The sequence below is a fragment of the Conger conger genome, chromosome 6 (assembly GCF_963514075.1).
Source record: "Conger conger chromosome 6, fConCon1.1, whole genome shotgun sequence".
In the NCBI taxonomy this organism is placed as follows: Eukaryota; Metazoa; Chordata; class Actinopteri; order Anguilliformes; family Congridae; genus Conger; species Conger conger.
Genome location: NC_083765.1, coordinates 13,361,546 through 13,384,700, shown reverse-complemented (window position 1 = coordinate 13,384,700; position 23,155 = coordinate 13,361,546). Strand labels below are relative to the sequence as shown.

General features: G+C 45.2%; 1 protein-coding gene across 12 annotated transcripts in view; it reads left to right on the top strand.

Moving 5' to 3' along the window:
- Positions 1–23,155, top strand: part of sox6 (SRY-box transcription factor 6) — a 185,296-nt gene that overhangs the window by 29,775 nt on the left and 132,366 nt on the right. For 6 of the 12 annotated variants that reach the window (XM_061244556.1, XM_061244558.1, XM_061244557.1 and 3 more), the window contains one exon: positions 11,512–11,564. The exons of the other annotated variants lie outside the window; for them this stretch is intronic. In XM_061244556.1, the coding sequence (XP_061100540.1) occupies positions 11,530–11,564 (35 nt within the window). In that variant the 5' untranslated portion in view covers positions 11,512–11,529. The remainder of the gene's footprint in view (positions 1–11,511; positions 11,565–23,155) is intronic. 12 annotated transcript variants of the gene reach the window in all.

Below are 23,155 nucleotides of genomic sequence, written 5' to 3'. Positions count from 1 at the left end.
TTGTGTGATTTGTACAATTAAACATTAGAGTACAAATATGAATACAATTTTTAATTGGTATGTTCTGGAGTATTTTAGTTCTGCAAATGGTGTAGAATTAATAGTTTATTTGTTCGACAGAAGAACATGTAATCTTCCAAATTATTTCAGGTCTCTTACCTTCCTCTCCATGCCTGCCTGCCCCTTTTCTGTCTCTCTTTCTAAGTTTTTCTCTCTCGGTCAATGACATGTTGATGTTATTGATGTTATTGAAATGGGCTAAAACGTCAGTGCAGTAACAATGGGCTGGTTAATTAGCAAGAAAAGGGCACTGCTCATTGGCCTGAGGGCCCAGCTCAGAGCCTGCTCCTCTGACTCCGTTTGGGGGGGGGCGGGGGGGGGGGGGGGGGGCGTTAGGTTTTGTTTTTGAGGGGGATCATTGGTTTGGGGGTCAGAGTTCTCTGTTTGCCCAGAGCATTCCAGTGCGACTCTACAGGACGTGGAACAACACGGGGCAAAGTCTCCCTGGTCCAGGCCTTATGTTAGCCCTGTTTGAGTGTGTTAAAGTACAGAGCGCAAATACAGGCCCGGGGGCCAGGTGGCAAGGATTCCACACACATCCCCTGTCTCATTCATTTTAGAATGACTGTTTATGAAGCCCCCCCCCCGCCACACCTCTCCCCCACGCTTATATCAAGAAGACTCAACTCGCTCGTTAATCTAAATTCTTTTGCAGCTTTAATCTGCATGTTTAATTAATTATGAAAGGAGGGAGTGATTAATTTCAGCAGTGTGCGGTTTGTTACCTGGGGTGTGTTTGGAGACACTTTAGGAAGGATGCGTCGGGAGGGGGGGTCAGGGGGCTCGTTTGGGAACGGCACGGCGAGGAAAGGGTCTCGGAGGGGATAAATAAACATCACTCCACCACTTAATGAAAATGAACAGCCCATGGATGCCTGTTTTCCAGTTTTTTTATTTATCTGTCCACTCTGTCTTATGACCGTTACATGATTATTAGTGATGTCACCACGGTAACAAGGCTACTTTTCAGAAAGCCAGCGTTTTAATTTCATCAGCTCCTAAATGCTTAAATCCTATCAGTCCCCAGAGGGGCAGTACACTTAAGTGTCGTGTCTTAAAAGATTTAATAGCGGCAGATTAAATTACTCTCAAGAAACAAACAGACAAAAAAAAAAAAAAAGATTCCTGAAAAGCTTGAAGAGGGCATGGGGTAGGCGTGCAATGCCTCATTGGCTGTGTTTATATTTCCCCCATTTAGAGCCAGGAGATCTGCAGCCAGTTTCACCAAATGGCAGCCTTTTCTCTGCTCTGCTGGGCCCACACGCCAGCCTGTCCAGAGTCCTGTGCCCTCTCATATTTTACATTTATTCTGTGGTGTCTCTCCTGACAGGGGACATCTCATTCCAGACTCCTTGATTCATTCTCACCGGACGTGTGTTGAAGACAGAGAACATTTGCGGTGAACTACGTTTACAGCAAACAGCTACTGTAGAACGATTTTAAATGAACATTCCATTTAGTTCGCCACCAATACTTTCTTTTGCGACTTGGTTGCGATTTAGGACTAACTGTGCCAGCAGCTAGCTGATTTCTTTCTTACATGTGATTTATTTTTAAAGATAAGAACAAATATTACATTTATTAAAGTGTATTATAATGGCCAAATGATTGTTCTCTTGCCGTTTTCTCTATCAGCAGCCATTTTTGTTTGCCGAGCACTATCTTTTCAAACTGTTAGCTAATGTTAGCTAACGTTTGTGGTGAACAGAAAAAAGTTGCCATCTTAAACGCACGTCAGGATGAACAGTAATATAGACTTGCTGGCTGTTTGTATCTCAAGGTACAATACACAGGTGATGTGAGGCCAGAAACAAAAATAATGCACTGCTCACCTATCCCCTACCCGCCGAGACTAATAATTATAAACTGTAAAAACGATAAAGTCTCGCACAATTAATGAATGGCTTTGGCCATGAACTTTTCTCCCAAAGAAGTGCGAACCCGCGGCACCCATAATGCACCAGTGCGCCAGTGTGGATCGCCCTTATGTTGAGCCTCGTCGTTTAATTGATTCACAAATTATTTAAAGTTTGTGGTGCCCTGGGGAGCCCTCAGCGCTAACGACAGCCATTGCCTGAGAGTTTAGACGAGCCTCTTTCTCCCAGTCTTAATAAGGCCGCTGAAATGGCCCTCCACAGCTCTCTCACACGCGTGTGTGCAGACCAGCGCAGAGCAGTGCAGATCAGCGCAGAGCAGTGCATACCAGCGCAGAGCAGCGCAGACCAGCGCAGAGCAGCGCAGATCAGCGCAGAGCAGTGCAGATCAGCGCCGAGCAGCAGACTGCGTTTCTGCGTGCGTCGGGGGGGCTCTGTGTTGTGGCTTTGCTGTGTCTTGATGCTTTCACAATGTCTGGATGAGTCTGCTCCTCCACAGCTTAAGCCCAGGGCTGCTGTGTACAGTATCTGCATACTGGTACAAGATTTTACATTTTATATTTTTCCAATTATTATCGTCCGAATTGCGTGTAAATGCTGAGGGGAGAAATATTAAAAACCCAAAACATAACATTATGGAGATTTGGTGCTGCACCCTCCCATGCTGTGCTTTTGATATCAATGTTACAACAGCAGGGGAAAGCAGAAACTTCCAACAAATGAAACTCTAACATAAAGAAGACTTTTTATTATTGATGCGGGACATAAACTCAGGCCACTTGGGGAGGCATCTTGGGGAGTGGGTCATCACAGTCATTGCAGTGGTATGAAATTAAATCTTAGTCTCAAAGATTAGTTTGTGGTGCTGTTTTAGATGAGATTTTATGACTAATGTGAGTTTAATTAATAACTTGAGAAATAAGAGTCGGAAATGCTTCAATAACTATGAAATTAACATACAGATGAATATACAGTGCAACTGTTACACATCATTTATACCAAAAGACAGCCATTAAAATTTAAATTAATTTAAATTTTCTAGTATAATTTATGAGTTGACTATTGCGTCAACTGGAAGTTCATGCCTGATATTAACTGAATGATTTGCCCCTCCTCTGTTGTTACTAACAATCAGTGCAGCTCGGTTTTAAAACCATTTTGTTTCCAACAAGTGTGGGGGTCAAAGGGCTTTGAAACAGATTTAGTCTAAAAATAACATTATACTTTGAAACAGCTGGCGGAAACCTCCAAGGACTTCCTCTTTACTTTTGAAAGAGAAAAGGCCTACTTCTGCCACAATCTTGCAGCCCACTGTCACCAAGAACAGTCAGCACTTTGTAATAACATTGTAACTACATTTACTGTTAACGTGACATTAAAATACCTTGGAATGCAATGCAGGTTATTGTGTTCCACACAGAAAAACTGGACTGGGTGAGATTATAATATTGTGGCTTATTTTTCCAGCAAATCATTTTGTGTTATGCTTTAAAGCTGTTTTTTTTTCTAGCTAACATTATCTTGCTGTTACCAGTTTGTTGCTGTTCAGCTAATGTAGCCAGAAAATGACTTAACTAGCCATGCAACCTTTTTAAGGATACAAAATTATTTTTGCTAAATAATCATAAATAGTACTATATTAATAATTTTTTGAGTATTGTTTAGGCCTATTGGTTTATGGCCAAGAGAATGTCTTCTTTGGAGAAATATGTATGGCTATGCATGTTGTATTATAGAATATACACTCACTGAGCACTTTATTAGGTAGGCCTGTACCCCGACTTGTTCATGCAAATATTTAATCATATCATGTGGCAGGAACTAAATATATAAAAGTTTTTCAGACCAAATATGAGAATGGGGAAGAAATGTGACGTAAGAGACTTTGGCTGTGAAATTATTGTTGGTGCCAGACAGGGTGGTTTGTGTATCTCAGGAGCTGCTAAAAATCTGGGATTTTCACACATAACAGTCTCCAGTGATCAGCAGTTCTGTGTGCAGAAAATGTTTTGTTAATGAGAGTGGTCAGAGGAGAAAGACCAGACTGGTCAAAGCCGACAGGAAGGTGACAGTAACACAAATAACCACACAATACATGCAGAAGAGCTTCTCTGAACACACAACACATCAAACCTATAAATGGATAGGCTACAACATCAGTCTCAATAAGTCTAATAAATACCTAATAAAGTGCTCATTGAGTGTATTGGCTAGAGTCATATGTCATAGTCATATTTAGTAAATATTAATTTATTATTAATTTGTTCTTCTTAATAACTATAATAATAATAGTTGATATATTTTAACCTCAGGTTTGCATGCGGCAATCATTTTACCAAAGCATCTTATTCTGGTCACAGCCCTATATCCGCTCTGAAAGAATCACGGCACGGGCAGCTGCATCAGCTCCATTGTCACTGACGTGTGTAGTTGTGCGGTTCTGCTGGAACACCACTGCTCCTCCCATCCATTGGTTATGCTTTACTTCCGTTGCTGTGCTCGGGACTTCTCCCCGTCCTCTGTGAAGTTTGTACGAGCGGCAAACAGTAAACAGATTGGACCGCAGCCATTGTTTACGAAACCAAAATACAACAGACATTTGTCGTGCTCTGTATATTTACGACTTAATTATGTTTGTTATGTTAGCTGATTTAAGAATTGTATGGTTGTATAGTTTTAGTTGTGGGGTTCCCTTTGAAAGGGATCTGTTCGTCTTGTTTAACATTATGATTTTTTTAAAAATAAAATCTGCGATCGGAAGCCAAGCTGCATTGAGTATTTCACTGGGTTAGTTTTGTAGGGATGGTCTCAACACCAATTGTCTATTTTTTACTTTGTTGGTAAAGATTATTTGACAGGTTGCTGTATCCTACCCAAAACAACAAATAATGCTGCGCTTACATATTTATTTGATTAATGCTACAATGCATTGCAGGGGATTGTTGGATGCCATTTATAGTCAGCCAGCTGCAGAAGTGCTTGTACAGTAGCAGATTTGACCTCCATGAAAGATAATGGCAGCAGAAAAATGTAATTCCATAGTGAGTCATTTCTTAAGTTGTTTTTCCATAGTTTTGATTTTAGCTTTTCTTTTGTGTATTTTGGGAGAAGTGCTGCCAGACAGCTGTTAAGAATAGAAGAGAGAGCCCTTGTCGAGACAACCTCATCAAACATTACAGCTATAATGAAAATATATTTTCCTTATGCTGTGTCTTTTTAAATATTTTGTCATTTTTCAGTGTATCACATTTGGCTATCAGTGTCAAAGGAAAAAAAAATGTTTTGTTATAAATGAAGGCTTAAATCTAATTGAAATTTAGAAAGAATGGTGAATGTCTTTCTAAAGACATTCCCTAAAATGTCTTTATTCAGAAATTAATTTTTCATTACACAATAACCTCACTTAATCCACTCCATCCCGTCTACACTACAGAACCATATGCAACTCCAACATCAAATTCTGGTTATTATTTATCCATATTATTTATTTATTATACTTACGCTTCTAACTGAAACCGGAGACTTTCTCTGTGAACAAGACTGGAGAAAAAAGGAAAGAAAAAAAAAAACGTAATTGATTTCCACTTTACTAAAATGTGTAACCTGCAGGATCTCTTTCTGTTCTTTATTTATTTTCCAGTGAGTGGGAATGTTTGTAAGTTTGTCTGTGTTAATGTTTCCATTAGAAACGCCGTGCGGCCAGCTGCTCTCTGTAGGGGCAGGCTGTGCGCTGCTCACCTATTAGAGGGGCTGTGTGTCTGTGCTAACACGGAGCAGGCAGTAATCTGGGCCCCATTAGCCAGCCGCTGTCATTCAGACACACGTTGTCGGCCTGATTTAAATAAAATGAAATGAAGATAGTTGTTTGGGGTCCCCTGGCTTCCCTCGTTGCCGTAAACATATGCTCTGCGCCTCGCTTCTTTCCATCTTATTTATGACTTTAATTTGTTGTGTGGGCTGCGCTAGAAATTAAATTTAATACAATCCTCCCGGGGACCCTGCCATATAATAACATGGTAATTTCTGTGTATCCTTTTGAAAAATGAGGAAATTAATTCTTTCTGACATGTTCTAATTATTCCAGTGTGAACAGCAAATCCACTACCTCCCTCCCCTCCCCATGCACACACACACACACGCACACACACACACACACTCGCAGCCCCAGGAGTGTTGGGGGTGAGAGGCGGGCGGTGGGCTCCGAGGTGCTAATGCTGACCAGCAGTGCATTTCATTTGAAGCATGAGCAGACACCTTTCAACACACCTTCCTCATGTTGGAGCGCTTTACACAAATGAATTCACTTCTCATCTGGCAGTGTAGACTTCGGGGAACAGGGGGTCGGGGGGGGGGGGGTGGGCAGTGTAGTGACAGGGACCCTCAGTTATGGTCAGGTGCAGGAAGAGGAGGTGCTCATTGGTCAGTCATGCTCCTTTCTACCTGTCACTCAGCCAGGCCTGCCTTCATGCCCCGTGCTCCTGTCTGTCAGTGTGAAGGTGGGGGTGCACACCAGGGACCTGCTGGACCTGTAACAGCAGGGCTGCTGGGATTGAGACATCTGCCTCTCCCACACCCCCAAACCCCCAACCCTCCTTTTAGTCAGAGGCCTTTCACACCTCTCAGTGCCCAGAGGAGACACCTTAAACACTCAGACCCTGTTACTCTGATACAGGTCCTCGGGAGCAGAGGTCCACATATTATGTGCTTCCACTCTGTTACAGGTCCTCACAAGCAGGGATGCAGGGTTTACACACACTCTGATACAGGTCCTCACAAGCAGGGATGCAGGGTTTACACACACTCTGATACAGGTCCTCACAAGCAGGGATGCAGGGTTTACACACACTCTGATACAGGTCCTCACAAGCAGGGATGCAGGGTTTACACACACTCTGATACAGGTCCTCACAAGCAGGGATGCAGGGTTTACACACACTCTGATACAGGTCCTCACAAGCAGGGATGCAGGGTTTACACACTCACACTTTGATACAGGTCCTCACAAGCAGGGATGCAGGGTTTACACACACTCTGATACAGGTCCTCACAAGCAGGGATGCAGGGTTTACACACTCACACTTTGATACAGGTCCTCACAAGCAGGGATGCAGTGTTTAAACACAATTTGATACAGGTCCTCACAAGCAGGGATTTACAGATTACACACTCACACTCTGATACAGGTCCTCACAACTAGGGATGCAGGATTTACACACACTCTGATACAGGTACTCATAGGCAAGTACACTCACTGGGTCCTGATCTCCACAAGCTCAGATAGACACTCAAGCACACAGTTCTACAGGCAGTGTTTTTGCCTTCAGTGCTGTTTTCGCTCCCTGCGGATGCTTTGCCTATTGAAAGCTGTGACCTGTAGAATTTAAGAGCGACCCCTGCATTAGGAAGATTGCCTGTGTGATGGACTAACATCAAAATCATAGCTTTTGTGCCTGTCAAAAGCCCTTCATAAGCTCAAGAATATTCAGAAATATGTTTTTTGTTGCCACACTCTCAGCATATTGTTTATTCCACGTTATCATATCATCTTTACGCTGTTATGATATTAATTCATGGTTTTTGTTTCTTTTTTATTATGTTCACACTGTACATCTTGCCTGTACATGCTGTACCCAGTGCACAGTAAACAAAATAAATTATATGAAAATTTGTAAATTTGTTCTGCAACATGAGTAGATACATTACTGTGTATTCCACATTAGTAACCACAGATGGTAACAGCACATCTGCAGTTGTGTGTTTAATTTCTCTTTTAGTGCAGTGTGACATTTGAGCAATAAAACTCAGCACCCAGCCCTGTGTATTTGAGTTTATGTGTGCTATAACCTGAGGAGAGTAGTGCAACATTTAAATGCTGTGAGTAACTGTATACTGGGGTGTATTATGTACTGTAGCTGTGTCTGTCTTGGTTCTGACAGTAGAATGTTGATATGTTATGATATGTAATTTCCAGACAGTCTCTAAGGTTCTGAGGAGAACAAACATACACTTCCTGTGACCTGTTCGGTCGGGTCTGGTCCCCAGGGCGGTAGTCTGTCTGTCTGTCTGTCCTGTGCAGGCTACTCCCAGCACGCTCCAACACTCTGTGTGTAAAAGAGTGGCTCTGTAGCCTGTGGGTGAGGTCCTGGCGTGACTCCGAGAGGAAGGCAGTGCCGTGGCCGCTACATGACGAGGGGTTGCAGCTTTCCAGATTTCATCAGCGGCGTCTCAGCCTGCAAATAGGGAGGTCGGCTCTTGTCGCCTTAGCGGTGGCCTGCCCCGCCCACTCTCTGCCCCCTCAGACAGGGCAAGTGCCACGCCCTTGCACCTTTGCTGGTGTATGCTCCTCTTCCAGTCCCTGCTGTACAAAGTAAAGGGCTTTAATATCACTTCTCTGACTGACCCACTTGCACAGAGATGTCATTCCTCTCCCACTGAGCACTTGGTTCAGTTGAACACTTCCAGTGTAGTCAGTTCTGAAGCAGCATTATTTTGCAGACTGAATGTCTGAAGCGTGCTTCGTGTTACACGTAAATTTGAGAGGCGGCTTCGGCGGTGTTAACAGCGGTGGGTTAGACTCAGTGTTAAGGTACCGGAGCATCTGTTTCATAGCAGTGGTGGGTCAGACTCGTGCGTTAAGGTGCAGAAGCAGCTGTGTTAATTGTACACGGTTAGGGGGAGAGGCAGAGGCGAGTGTTAATGGCGAGCCGCTGGTCCATATGGTCCTGCTCTAGCGGAGCACGTTGGCTGCAGATGGCGGGGGAGCGGAGGCTGGATGCGAGCGGGGCTTGGCAGCAGGCGGCTCCTCCAAAAGGCCCGGAGCGTACGCACACGTGCGGCCGGCGCTCAGCCTTCCAGCGCCGTCCGGCATCTGCACCCCGCGCCCCGCGCCCCACGCAGGCGGGCCCTGCCCTTGAAGCACGCTGGCGCCCCTCTGAAACCACCCCTCACGTTTCAACAGAAACATTCAGACCCAGTCCTGCTTTTCACTCGCCACTTTGGAGTTAGCTCCTGTGTGGGTTTTTTGGGTTTTTGGGAACCGTGCGGGCCCTTACCGGTCTGGGGAGCGGGATTGAGCTGGCGCGCCGTGTTTGAGTGCGTGCGCATGGGAGTCCCCTCATCTGCACTACACGGCAGAGCTGTAGGGCTCACTCAGATGTAGAGGTGGGGGATCGGCACTCTCTTGCTCGGTCGTTGGGGAGGGGCTGAGGGTGGAAAAATGCTCCCTCAAAAACAGTCCTTCTCACCCAGATAAGCTGCCTCTGCACTGTTCTGCTCTGTTAAAGTTTTCTGAAATTAAGCTGATGCACACTCTCAGAGTTCATTGACTTGTCTCCATAGTCCTTTCTAGTTCTTTATGGAAGTGTATCACGGGTGTGAAAGCTCCCAGTCGAAGAACCATTTCCCCCAAACCCCTGAAATACACAGGGTTCTCCTGCGGAATCGCAGGGCTCCTTTCGGAAGCGTTTTCCGAGAGTGCCGGGCGGTGGCGCCGGGTTGAGGCGGAGTCGGGGCAGAGGACGCGCAGAGGATACCGTGTGTTTCTCACACTTCCTCGGAGCGCGGAGGAAGCACGGTCGGTCAGCCCTGCTCGGCTCTTCGCTGTTGTTTTCTCGCGTTGTCACCACGGCGACGCCTGCTATCACACCCAGCCGGGCGCTGGAGTGCGGAAAGTCTCGGCGCGGAGCTGGCAGGTCCCCGCGGGGCTCACGCCATGGCGAGGAGAGCACCAGCCTGAAAGACGCACCGTCCTTGGGCTCCAGCTCACTCTTTCCATTTTCTCAGAGAAAGAGAAAGAGGGCGGAAGAGGGAGAGAGAGTCACGTTAAAACAGAGGAAGAGAAAAAAGAGGAGAGAAAGTGAGAACTTGACGAGCAGCAGGGTGGAGAGGGAAAATGACAAATGAAATGCATGTAAAAAAAAATGATTTAGGGTGCAGTTTTTTTTTTGTTGTGATTTTCTTTAGTTTGACAGTGCTTTTTGGAAGGTACTGTTAACAGAGCGAGAAAAAGAAACTGTAGAACGTAAGTTTGAGGTAGTGACTGAAATTCTCAATGTGGTAGGCACAGACAGTAAAATGAGAGAGTGCTTCAGTAACATTCTGTCACATCACTGTTTCCGGCAGCTGCTGGTTACAGTAGTATTGTGCAAGCACTTTTTTTTTTTGCTTTGTAATTTTCTGTTGCAAATCATTTAAATATTCTTGTTTTACATAGCAGGGCACACAGCAAATGTATTTTCGGTTCAGTCTAGTTTCGCCTCATGCTACAGTGTGGAGTTTGAATGTTCCAAAAAAAAATGAAACAAAAGAAAAGTAGGCAGAAATTATAGAGGGAAATGACAAAAGGGTACGCAAAACAGAGTTTCTAAAAAAACAAATCAAAACAACACCAGAAGCCAACGGGAAAACCGTTTGGCACAATTTCCCAAACACGTGTTCCCCCAAATTGCAAGGTTAAGCTTTGAGCAGTGACATCACCCCCCTCCCAGTGGTGTGGTGGCAGCGGAGGGGCCCCGCGTGCGGTCGGGGGCCCCTGGAAGCCGCGGTGACCCCCGGCGCACACATGGACGGCAGCTGGCCCACCGCAGGACCGTCAGCGCTGCCTCAGATGGGCCTGTGTGGAAAAGGCTCCTCTGTGCAGCGCTAACGTATCATCAGCCTGGGCTAGCAGCCTCGCCTGCACATATCCTCTGAACACAGCGTATAATTAATGATGTAAGAGAACACAGAACGCTCCTTCCGCTGTGGCTGCGCACTTGTTATTTAAAGACTTACTTGTTGCATTGCTGCAGTGTGTGTGTGTGTGAGTGTGTGTGTGTTTTCTGTGTGGAGTTACAGTGGCTGTGTGTGTGTGTGTGTGTGTGTGTGTTTCTGTGCAGAGTTACAGTGGCTCTGTGTGTGTGTGTGTGTGTGTGTGTGTTTCTGTGCAGAGTTACAGTGGCTCTGTGTGTGTGTGTGTTTCTGTGCAGAGTTACAGTGGCTCTGGTGTGTGTGTGTGGGTGTGTGTGTGTGTGTTTCTGTGCAGAGTTACAGTGGCTGTGTGTGTGTGTGTGTATGTGAGTGTGTGTGTGTTTCTGTGCAGAGTTACACTGGCTGTGTGTGTGTGTGTGTGTGAGAGAGTGTGTGTGTTTCTGTGCAGAGTTACAGTGGCTCTGTGTGTGTGTGTGTCTCAATGTGTGTGTGTTTCTGTGCAGAGTTACAGCGGCTCTGTGTGTGTGTGTCTGAGTGTGTGTGTGTGTTTCTGTGCAGAGTTACAGTGGCTCTGTGTGTGTGTGTGTGTTTCTGTGCAGAGTTACAGTGGCTCTGTGTGTGTGTGTGTGTGTTTCTGTGCAGAGTTACAGTGGCTCGGCTCTCTGTGTTTGTGTGTGTGTGAGTGTGTGTGTTTCTGTGCAGAGTTACAGTGGCTCTGGTGTGTGTGTGTGTGTGTGTGTGTGTGTTTCTGTGCAGAGTTACAGTGGCTCTGTGTGTGTGTGTGTGTGTTTCTGTGCAGAGTTACAGTGGCTCTGTGTGTGTGTGTCTGAGTGTGTGTGTGTTTCTGTGCAGAGTTACAGTGGCTCTCTGTGCGTTTCTCCTGTCGCAGACTCCTCCCACAGCAGCCATGGAGGCCTCTCCTCGTAGCAGCTTTTTCCTGAGGTTAGTTTATCTCTGTTTTTGTCACTGTCATGGGGGGGAGGGGTCAAACTCATCTGTCCAATCACAGCTCCCACCCGACCCGACACCTTCCGTTTGATCCGGCGAGAAGGAAACAATGAATCCTGGACTCTGTGTTTTTGTCAGTGAATTGCCAGGGTCGCCCCTGCACCCCCCCCCAGCCCCCACCCCAGCCCTGACTCACACTCTCGGCCCTCTGCTTATCACCACCCCCCCCCATGTAACACCGGCATGCTCACAGGGCTTCTGTCTGCTTCCCATACAGTAAAACTGAAAGCACTTCATTTCACCAGCCCAGAATCGCACATGACGCATTTCACAACCGGCCCGTTCACGGCTGGGTTGTTTTTGTTGCTCGTATTGCATGTGCTTGTTTGTCCTTTCAGCTCCGTACAGGTGGTGGTAGTGCGGTACGTGTGTGTGTGTGTGCACGTGTGTGTGTGTGTGTGTGTGTGAGTGTGAGTGTGGGTGTGGGTGGGGAGGGGTTTGAGCACGGGGCATACGGTTTTATTCCGTGCGTTTGAACCAGTATGCCGAGCCGAACGACCCGAAGTCTCCGTCTCTCTCTCTCTCTCTCTCTCTCTCCCCCCCGCCCGCCCGCCCGCCCTCGCCATCCTGCGATTCTAATTAAGAATTTGTGCTGTCATTGCTGGGAGGAAATAAATAGCAGTAAGTAGCTTTACCATTCCCTGCTCTTCTGGTGAGTTACCTTCTCCTGGGCCCGAGTGTTGCTCCCTAATTACGGCCGTCTCATTAAGACCCGCTGTAGCATCTGCCTTTTACAGCTGCTGTCAGCCAAAACTTACTGAACCTAATGGATCTGCTTTGATAGCGCCGCGCTTTTCCCCTTCGCTTTCTCTTTTTCCCCCCTCTCTCTCTCTCCCCCTCTCTCCTCGGATTGATTGCTTAAGTGTAACGGAGGTCATTTGTTTGATTAGATTTATGCCGATTCCTTTCCAACACTTCTTAACCTAATCGAATGAAGGGCATTGTGGTATGACACATATCGCCCGCAGCGGGGGTTTTGGTTTGTTTTTTGGTAAATCTAATTCTGAAAGCGAGGCTCGAGGAAATGCCTCAGTTTCACTTTAGCTGTACTGTCCCCTCAAAGTACTGGTATCTAATGGCCCCGATGAGGACTCATGTCCCTGGACAAGAAACTATATGTGATAAATGCACTTGATAGCACTACTGTAGCGTTTAGCGAGCGTAAGTGCGGACAGCGTGCAGGTGCATTTGCGGTTTTCCTCCCTCACTTGAGTTTGGCTGTAATAAATGAAAGACTTTGCGTCTGTATTATGTAGCCGTTCGGCCCTTCGGGATGCGGGCCCCAGTAATCCGTCTGTGGAAATATTTAGACAACGCTCAGTGGGCCGTCACATGGAGGGAGAAGCACGACCTACGCGGGGACGGAGGGATGAGCTTCCGCAGGCCTTGTTAAGGCCGGCGAAGCGAGGAGGGGCGCGCAGAACCTCCCTCTTAACGCTCGGACGGGTGGAAAGTGACACCTCGAATTTGCGGGGCTGGAAATGAGTGATTGGTGCTCCTTTTGAAGATTACCCCGGTGCCCAGATGATCTGGGCTCGGATCGTCCGCCGCTCCGGGGAAATGAGGCGTGAAGGTTTGATCACGTTGCCGCGCTCGGAGCGCGCCGGCTCCAGCCGCTGCTGAGAGGGGGCCCGGGGAGAGGCCGCCGCTCCGGTGCGTTTGATTGGCTCGTGAAGTCCTCCTGGCGCATTTACATTCATTCATTTAACCTGAGAACCGAGGCGGGCTGCCGCGGCCCCTCAAAGGTAACGGCCATCCTTCTGATCCGCATCTGGCCTCTCGCCTTATTAAATTAACTCTGTAGGTAGGAGGTCTGTCGGACTGGGAAACTGACCAGAAATACGATATTAATTTAGCGCTGGGAGAGAATTCATTTCATCGCTAGTGCTGTTTTTTATTTTTGAGTTATGAATGCAAACAAATGCAGTATAGTTTTAAGCTATTTTACATGAGCATGTGGCAACCATCGAAATGATATAGATATAGAATATTTAAAATATATATATATATATAATTACAAAATATAATCCTGGCTACTTTTAAGAAAAATGGGAGCATAGCCCTAAAACAAAATTCACACCAAAATCCTTAACAATAATTACACAGTATGATTATAATTGTTACACATGGAAAAGTATTTAAAAGTTTTTTTCTCATTTAACAACAACCAAAAAAAGCAGATACCTACCATGCAATCAGAATGATCATACTCTACTACACTTACCATAAATGTCATAATTACGCATTGTTAGATTTTCCAAATGGTACATAGTCAGTAAATTGAAAACATCAGACAGATGTTTTATCTCAATTTGTAATTGTGTATTCTGTTTCATTATACACTTTACACATATTTTTTAATCTATTTTTGTCCATAGTATATATATTTTATGTAGCTAACTGCCTAACCTGTTTTGCTGTCCATAGCTATAAGATCATTTATTTAGCTTATCTATATTGGGTTAATTGTGTAGAATAAAAATTTAAAAAAAGGTTGTGTATTAATGGAAAAATAAAGAAATTACTGAATTTCTTAACCTGTTCGCTGCCTGTAAATATTATCTAATCTATGGCCAACGAAATTGGATTGATGGTGTGGAGAGAGAGAAAAAGATTGGTCATGAATGCAACTAGCGCTTGCTCTGCCCAGGATTTCTGGTCTGTAGGTAGATGTTCTGGTAGGTAGATGGTCTGTAGGTAGACGGTCTGTAGGTAGATGTTATGCTCCTGTCCTCTGGATGATCAGACCCTGAGGGTCTGCCTGTAGTCAGCATTACTCAAAAAGAGAGCTTACCCTCTGCGTTCTCCCAAATATGCAGAGGGTGTGCTAGCGATGTGAACAGCCTGCGGGTAGGAGAAGGCATTGAATCGTGCTCGAAAATAAAACTAGCTAAGAGAAGAAGAAAGTCTTACTTCAGCTCAGGGACTTGTGGTTGGATTTAATTTGACCCCCAGGAGCTTTTCATCTCAAGGATATTTCAAACCATGAAATATGGCATTGGTAACGAATCCATTTCAATTGTCTATTGCACTTTAAGTAGAGGTTGTGTAATGTACTTCCTATTTTAGCTCTTAGCGGGAGGATGAGTTAGGGGCAAGTGTTGGATTATTTTCAGCATGTCACCTTCCTCCTTTCTCTTCCTAATACCTGTGGGTGGGGGGTTGTGGGATTGAGAGCAGGGGGTTGTGGGATTGTGTTGGGCTCTGGCCACCTGTTGGGTCAGGAGCGGCAGCGGTCAACCCTGTCGAACTGAGAGGGGAGGAGCCAGAGGAAAAGCTGTGAAAAAAAATCTCTTGACCTTTGACCCAGTGCAAAAGGCTCGGTTACGTAACAATTTTCTTTTGTTCTTCTCTGTCGCTGTCTCCCCCCGACGAGAAGGAGCCGCGATTAATCTTGAGTAAAAGCAACATTACAGTCTTAATCCACACCCTTCTGTCAATGTCTGTTTTAATTAAGGGAGAAAGAGGCGTCAGTGTGGAGATATCGCACACGCGCGCCGGGGCATCGGAGGAGCCGGCCGCAACAATCAGGCCCAGATTACCGCCGAGCTCTTCCCTGGGTCCTGCCCTCTCACTCCGCCCGCGCTTATTGTGTTCCAGGGAGGGAGGGAGGGAGCGAAGGAGCGGGAGAGATGGAGAAAGAGCGAAAGAATGTTTCTTAAGTGTACCGCAACATATTTTATTAAGCAACTGCATGAGGTCAAAAGGGGCTCTGTCAAGTGCAAATATGTGAAAGTATGAAACTATAGTGGAGCAACTCAAAGTTCGCACTTCAAGCAAGTAATACATCGTTCTCATTTTCAGTTTTTTTTCCCTTGCATAGCTTTCACAAAAGAACATGTTGGCTTTCCCCGGCTCTTAAAACTGTGAATTGAATCGGAGTGCTAGTGCTAGTGCGCCTGTTACACGACACTATTTAAGGAAGAGGCTTTCAGTCCCTCAGTTTTTACCCAAGTGTGGAAAAAGAAAGCACTCTTTCTGTGAATTCTTTCCACATTAAAATTGGGTCTTTTTTTATTAGTGAGTCATGGTATTTCTAACTGCCTTTATGTACTGTGCCCTATTACGGTTGTCAAAATAATTATGTATTTTGATGTAAGCTACAACTCATAAACGGTAGTTCTCATTCTGAGAGACATGTTAAGGTTCCCAGAAGCAAAAAAAACCCATTTCAACATTAAGCACTTGTGACATTAGCTTGTGTAAATAATTGAATGTTCCACCTTTTTCACAACGTATCCAAAATAATGACAGTTGAGCTTAAAACTCCACGTTAGAAAGCCCCTGTGCTGTATCACATGTAAATCATGTAATTCCATACTGAGCAGGACATCTGCGATGTAGCTAAAGGAGGTTAGGTTTCACACAAAAATACAGTAAGTCAGTATGATATCAGTTTTTTAAAAAATAACTATTCAGTAAAACAAAAAAAAACATTTTACAGACCCATGTCTCTCTCCGTTGGAAAAAGCAGAGTTTTATTGGCATTGTAGCTGGAGAAAGTGAAGTGCGGTGTTTGTCACAGCCGCCTGTGTGCGAGAGAGGAAAGGAGAGAGGTTACTCTCTGGTCCCTTCCTAATCCCAGCAGAGAGCCTCTCCTCCTACATCCGCCATTATTTGATGTAATGAAAAGAGAAAGTGTGTAACACTGAGATTGTTAATTAATTTAGCCTAACGAGATGAAGATAAATGAAGCACGCCAGAGGCTGGGGAGGGGCAGGGCCCCCTGCTTCGCCCCCTCCCCCCCCCCTCCACCTTCTGCTCACAATGCAGCTCATTTAAGGTGTGCGACTCCAGTTAGGCCAGGGCCTGTTTCATTTTCACCCTCACTAATTTCAATACAAGAATCTTTTCACCCGCCACTTTAAAAATCTGCATCGGAAAACCACAAACTGCAGATGCAGATCTTTCATTGTCTGTGAGCCACTTTCGTCATGGGGAGAGCATGGTCTAATAGCGCTCTTTTTTTTGTTACAAATGTTTTTTGAGTAATCCAGCGTTTATTACATTGGCAAGTAGTATGTAGTACTTTTATCATGGCCAATTTGGGTGTGACAGTTCAGTTCCGTTATTCCAATTTAAAAGGAATTGTGTACAAAATCATTCATGTCATTGATTGGCTAGCATCCATTTGCTTTGATGCACAAATGCAAAGAGTGTAGCTCTGATTGTTGAGTTCAGCGATCGCCAAAATAGCGTGTGGAATTGTGTTTGTAAAAACAAAGCTATGCTTGCATTCATTTGTGAGTGTCTAGCATATCTCTATACTGCGAATAGCTTACTTATTACTAAACAGGTATTAATGTTGTAGCCAATTGTTTGATGGAATAACTTGTTTTATATTTGTTCCTGACATTTTATTGTTTTACTTCGGCATTGTTTGGCAAACAAACAGTATAAAACAGTTTAAAGGAACATTACATTTTTCTATTTAAAAAAGTCAGTTGTCTTCACCCATGCAGGCTATGAAAAATCTGCAGTCTATCCAGGTCTCTCACTCTCTATCTCCCTCCCTCTCTCTCCCCTCTCTCTCTTTCTCCCTCTCTCGCTCTCTTGCTCTTTCTTTCTCCCCCCCCTCTCTCTCTCGCTCTTTCTCTCTCTCTCCCTCTCTCTCTCTCTCTCCCTCTCTCTCTCTCTCTCTCTCTCTCTCTAAAGAAGTTGTGTAGGAACCGCGGCAGCAGTGCACACCAATCATTATGCCGCCCATTCTACTACTCCTTTATCCGTCAAGCTGGCCACAATAGGTTGTTGCTTGTGTGGACAACACCAGAACAATTACGCTCTCTGTTTGCTGGGCAGGGCAGCGTTTTTTAAAGTCAGATAATGGACTCATTATTGTTATTCTTAGACCAGGCCTCAGGAGGACGAATGCTTGCTGTGGGTATGTCATTATTTAGCACATTTTCGATTAGCTCATCACATTGTCTTGTATGGTGAAAATCGTAGCTCGTTGTGGGGGGTGAGGGGTGGGGGTGGGGTGGCACCCCTAGCTGCAGCCTCTGAGCCCATGAGTTAAAAGGTAGCACTTCATAGGCCAATAATATGAAGGAAGGTGGTAAAAAGAGGGATTAGAGCTGTTGCCGTAGTAACTCCAACTTCCATCTGCGCGGGAACAATGGTCTTGTGTTCCTCTACCACCTTGGCTTCAAAAAATAGAGAGAGGAAAGTGCGGGAGAGAAAGGGAACGTTCTGAAAGGACAAGACCCTTTTCAACAACAAAGTGGAATCCCAGGCCTAATAGGCTCTGTGCTGTGATTTGTTAGTCAGGACCACTGGGGGATTGTGGAGATGAAAGGTCAGTGCGTAATCCAAGGACAGCAAAGGTCGCTGTCCCCTGTCTTCACAATGGCACTTTGTGTCCCCGGACCTTCGTGCGTTCACCGTCACCGGGCCAGACGCCGAACCCAATACCTGCAGCTCGGCCGTTTGAAAGGCAGGGAGAGAAAGAGAGAGAGGCGGAGGAGCGGAGGAGGAGAAGCGCAGGAGTGCCGGACGAGCGTCCCGCGCCTCGCCGCACCGCAGAACCCTACTCGTTACCGGCCGGCTAAACAAACACAAACTAGATTTACACCGGAGATTTGGAAGAAACATAACTTCTCCTGTAAGCTGTCAGATACCGTTTGGACCGGCTCCAGCTGCTCCCCCGGTGCGTGCGTGAGCGGGGGGGGGGCTCGGGGGAGGGGAGGGTGGGGAAGGGAAGGCTCCTGCACTTTTAATATTCGGCTTCTGGCACGGCGCGCTCCGGCCCGATAAGGCATCTCCCGTCCGGTCCCACCTGCACGCACGCACCCGTACGCACGCACCCGTACGCACGCACCCCCGACCGCCGCGTCAGCAGCCGCGCGGAGTGACTCACCGCCGCGCTCCCTTTCTGACGTCCGCTGCTTTATATGAGCACATTTATTTTAAAAGTTCACAAGCTATAATTCTTTCAGAAAAAAAAGCATGAATTAACAGATTTTGTAATACGAGCCAAAGTCTATCTGCAAGGAAGGAACTCTATTCCACTAAAACCACCACAAAGTTGTTATGATCTATGATCTACAGGCATATGTGTTTCTCCTTACATTTTATGTCTGCTATTACAACTGGAATATGTCTGCTGGCATTAAGCTAATTTATGGTGTGGGCCACCGTAACAGCAATACGGGTTAATGAATCTGGCATTGCTAATTAACTGCTATTGAGGGCTGAATATTAATCCAACCTCTGGGAAGATGTTCAGACCGTGGGGCTTGCAGGAGGGAGGGGGAGTGTGGAGAAAGGACAGATCAGTCCTCTGATTTATAAAGTGCGTAAACCCGTATCACTGCGCACTCCAGCTCTTGTGTTGCCTGATGTTGAACATCTAAAGTACCAGAACACAAAGGATTTTTCTTTTTTTTTATATAAAGTCCAGGAAAAAATTCCAGAGCACACAAAAGCCAGTTTCAATTCCAAGGGACTGAAGAGGGAGAGATTGTTGATATGATTATCTTGAATTTGATCGAATATCTTGGAACATTGCCACTTCAGTTGAGAGAAACATGAGAGGAAGCCTCTATTAACAAATGACATAGCATTATATGAGGTGTTACTTTATATACTATAGATATTATTTCATTAAAAAAATATGCTTATGCCTAAAAATATTGCAAATTATATTATCGTAATTAATTGCAGTATGTTTTATTTTTCCAACTAAACATGGGCTTGAGTATTTAATTAGCAATTTTTGGTAAATTTGAGCCATATTTCTGCAATTTTAACCACCGCCACATATCACACAAGGCTGTAGAAAACCAAACTAAACAGGAATTGAGGGGGTGAATTGAGGACTTTTGTGTTCCTCCGAGTGTACAAAATATCCATACCCACAAAGCCTGCGCCTATGCAGGCCAGATTATCGCCCGCTTGCTTTACATGTCCGCTCAAAAACAGGAAGCGAAGCCCAATGTTACTGAGTGCATTCAGGCAGCAACTGCTTGTGGCAGAAACTTGCAAGAGAAGGCTCTCTCTCTCTCTATCTCTCTCTCTCACTCTCTCTCTCGCTCTTTCTTTCTTTCTTCTCTTTTTGTCACTCTTTCACTGAAGAACACTCTTCTGTAACACCCCCAGTCGCCTCTGAAAAGAGAATGAACCTCCCACTGCAACCTGAGTGGAGCGATACACTCAGCCCTGTGTGCTCCCATACTGTTAGCCAGATTGCCTGCCTTTCATTGTGTTCCCATTAACCCTCTCCACCCCGCCACCCTCAGAACCACCACGCCGTATTTACACTCTGCAGTGGCTTCGCTCTGCACCCATTCACATTGTTCTGCAGATGAAAGGCATGGTGTGGTGTGGCTTGTATATGTGTGTGTACTGTATGCAGCCTGGAACACCATGTCTGGGGAGGGCAAACGCTCTGACGGCATGTGGCATGAAGGCTTATGGGAGAGCTGGAAATAAGGGGCCCTTGAGGGTTGGGAGGATTTCCCTAGATTTCCCTAGTGCTCTGGGGATAGTAATCAGTAATCTAGTAATCAGGTGGCCCGCTGTCTCCCTGCTATATTCCTCTGTAACTCCATCAGGAGGCCCGCTGTCTCTATGCTCCTCTGTTGCTCCATCAGGAGGCCCGCTGTCTCTATGCTCCTCTGTATCTCCATCAGGAGGCCCGCTGTCTCTCTGCTCCTCTGTCGCTCCATCAGGAGGCCCACTGCCTCACTGTATATCCATCAGGTATCACGGTCTCCCTGGGCGCTGGTTTCATTTTTTTGGTCAGCCGTCGTGAAGACTCCCTCTCCTGCAGTCCAACACACTCTCCCCCTGAGCCAAGCCTTTCAATTTAGATTTCAATTAGTGCCAGCCACAATGTTAGCTCTGTGATTAGGAGCCCTGTCCTCCAGGAATCAGAGCTGTTTGCACCTCTTTCCTTTTTTTCCCCTCTCCTTCTCCGGCAATCAGATAGAATCTGATGAATTGCGCATGTAATTACGGAAGTTATTGAATATTCAGATTGCTCGACACCCTCGGCAAAACCTGATGACTCTCCGCGAGATATTCATAGTGCATTAACTCTAAATGTATCAAACAAGTGGCCCAGTTAAAAACCCACTCCTGTAATGAGAGAGGGCCAATGTATGCCATTAGCCAGAGATAATAGCAGCCACTAAGGGGAACTTAATTAAAAATTACACGGCCACATTATGATGTGCCTTGTTTCTGTACGTGGTGGGCTCGTGCTGTAGGAAGCTTGCCTGTCTGGCTCGATATGAACAAGGGCTTGTTCATCTTCAGCCTGTCTGCCTCAAAGAAGGCATTCAAAACCCATCTCTGGCTAAGGTGGTCCATCATAGTGTTTTAGCATGTCACCAAAATGTACGTGAAAATTCTGCATTTTTAGTCAACATTTTCTAATATGTATTATGAATACTGGTGTAATGTCAGCAAAGCCTGTAAAACAGGGTTAATTACGCAGGTTTAATCATGGTGCCATGCAAAAAGGGCCCACTGCATCCTTATCACCTGAGCCATTCCAAACCCAGGTGTGGTGTGAAAGCTATTGCACCAGCTTCCTTACAGATTTGTACTTCATTCTGAAATCTTTACGTTTTATAACCTGTTTCCAGAGAGCACTAAATCAAACAATTAAACATCTTCTGGGAATGCAATTATGACATTTTTTGAGTGATAATTATGTGGCTGCTATAAGGGTTTTTTTTATACGTGCCTTTAAACTAGAAATGTGTTTTTATTTCGCGCAGAAATGTAAAGCGTATAACATTATCTTCTGATGGATTTGTCCCTGAATGTTGTTGCTGACATATCTGTCAGACTATCTACTATCAGACTATTTGTCTTTGTGATTTTCTTTTTTTTTCGTGATGTATGTTTCTTGAGGGATGAAAGGAATTACGGTGCCCTTAAAGGCTGGCCTTCTCGACATTGTGTGGATAATGATTCCGTCTGAGGCTTTTTGATATGTTAAAGCAGCCCCATCTCAGCCATATGCTCGGGCAGGAATGGCGATATCACAGAACTCAGCACACTTTCCAGTGTCAACTCATTTCACATCCGCTAAGCTCACTGCTCATTTCCTCAAAAAGGTCATTAAAAATGCATAGAGGAGAAAAACAAACAGTAGAAAGCTTTGCGGTAAATAACAACTCTAAAGAACTGTAAACACAGACAGTTGGTTATTGCTTCAACCGCAGATATAATTAATGAGCTCTAATGATTTATTAAAGCTCATTTTGTCTGTTTCTGGCCTGGGGGCTAATGCAGTTCTGTTGTAAAATACATAGAGACAGATGAGATTCCTTACAGTGCATGCCTTCAGCTCAGCCCTGGAAATGGAAAAGGACGCTGCTGGTGTGTTTGCTGGATCATATGCTGAACAGAGTATTCTAGAACATGCTACAGTACATTTCATGCGATTATTAATGCATGATATTTACAATTTAAAGGCTGATAAATTAAAGTTCACCCTTTCACTACAAAATGTTTTAGTTTTTTTTAAAATATATATATATATATATATATATATATATATATATATATTTATATATATATGGGAACTAATTATTTTGATAAAAAGACCACTTGGACTAAAACATGTTTTAGTTTTTTAAAGTTGAAAGTTTTCAGTTATTTCACGCACCGTGGTTCTTCAGAGCAAACAGATGCACGTTGCAGTGCTGTTCTCAGGGAGAGAATGGGGATTGTAGGGTGGCCCTGTGATGATGCAGTGCGTTATCTAAGCCTTGGAAACTGCATTAGTGCCCTGACCCTGCAGGTTTGCTCTCCAGGTCCATGTATATTATTAGGATAATAGGATTGAACTTGTTTACTCCAACTGTCAGGTTAAGGTAAGGTCAGAGAGAATTCTTAAACTCATGTAAATGGCTTATTTACACATTAGAATAGCATTGTAGTGGCACCCTCGCACGCACATGAACTCGCTTACTGCCGGATGGGACCGCACCAGGGGGCTGGGCTCCCAGGGCACTCTGGGACTGCGCGCTGAGTGTAGATCACTGAACTCTGCACTCTATGGTGTGGACGGGGCTTACAGCACGGCTGTCTCCACTCCAGACTGATAGCCAGTCTATTGCGAAAGGCGACCTTTGTTAGCTCATGGCTATTGTTTGCAGATTCCCTGTGCACACCGTGGCATGTGAACAACACATCTGCTCCCTGGAGCTTGGGGAAAGAGAGAGAGAGAGAGAGAGAGAGAGGGAGAGAGGGGGGAATAGAGAGGGAGAGAGAGAGAGGAAAAGAGAAAGAGAGACTGAACCATAGTGCATACAGTATACAGTCGGTCCTGCTCTTGTAGGCCACAGGCACGATCCCTCTACTTATCAAATATTTGTCTGGCCTTCACAAGCTGTTTGCCTTTGGCTGTTTGCTGTGGATATTTAAGTCTATTTGAGTCCGATAGAGACAGTATTTCCACATATCAGACACTGGAGAAATGTCTTTTTTTGTTGCATAATTTACTTTGTTAACGTGTTCTGCCCTCATTCCATTCATTCTCTTTATTCATATTCCCGTTTGCAAAGGAA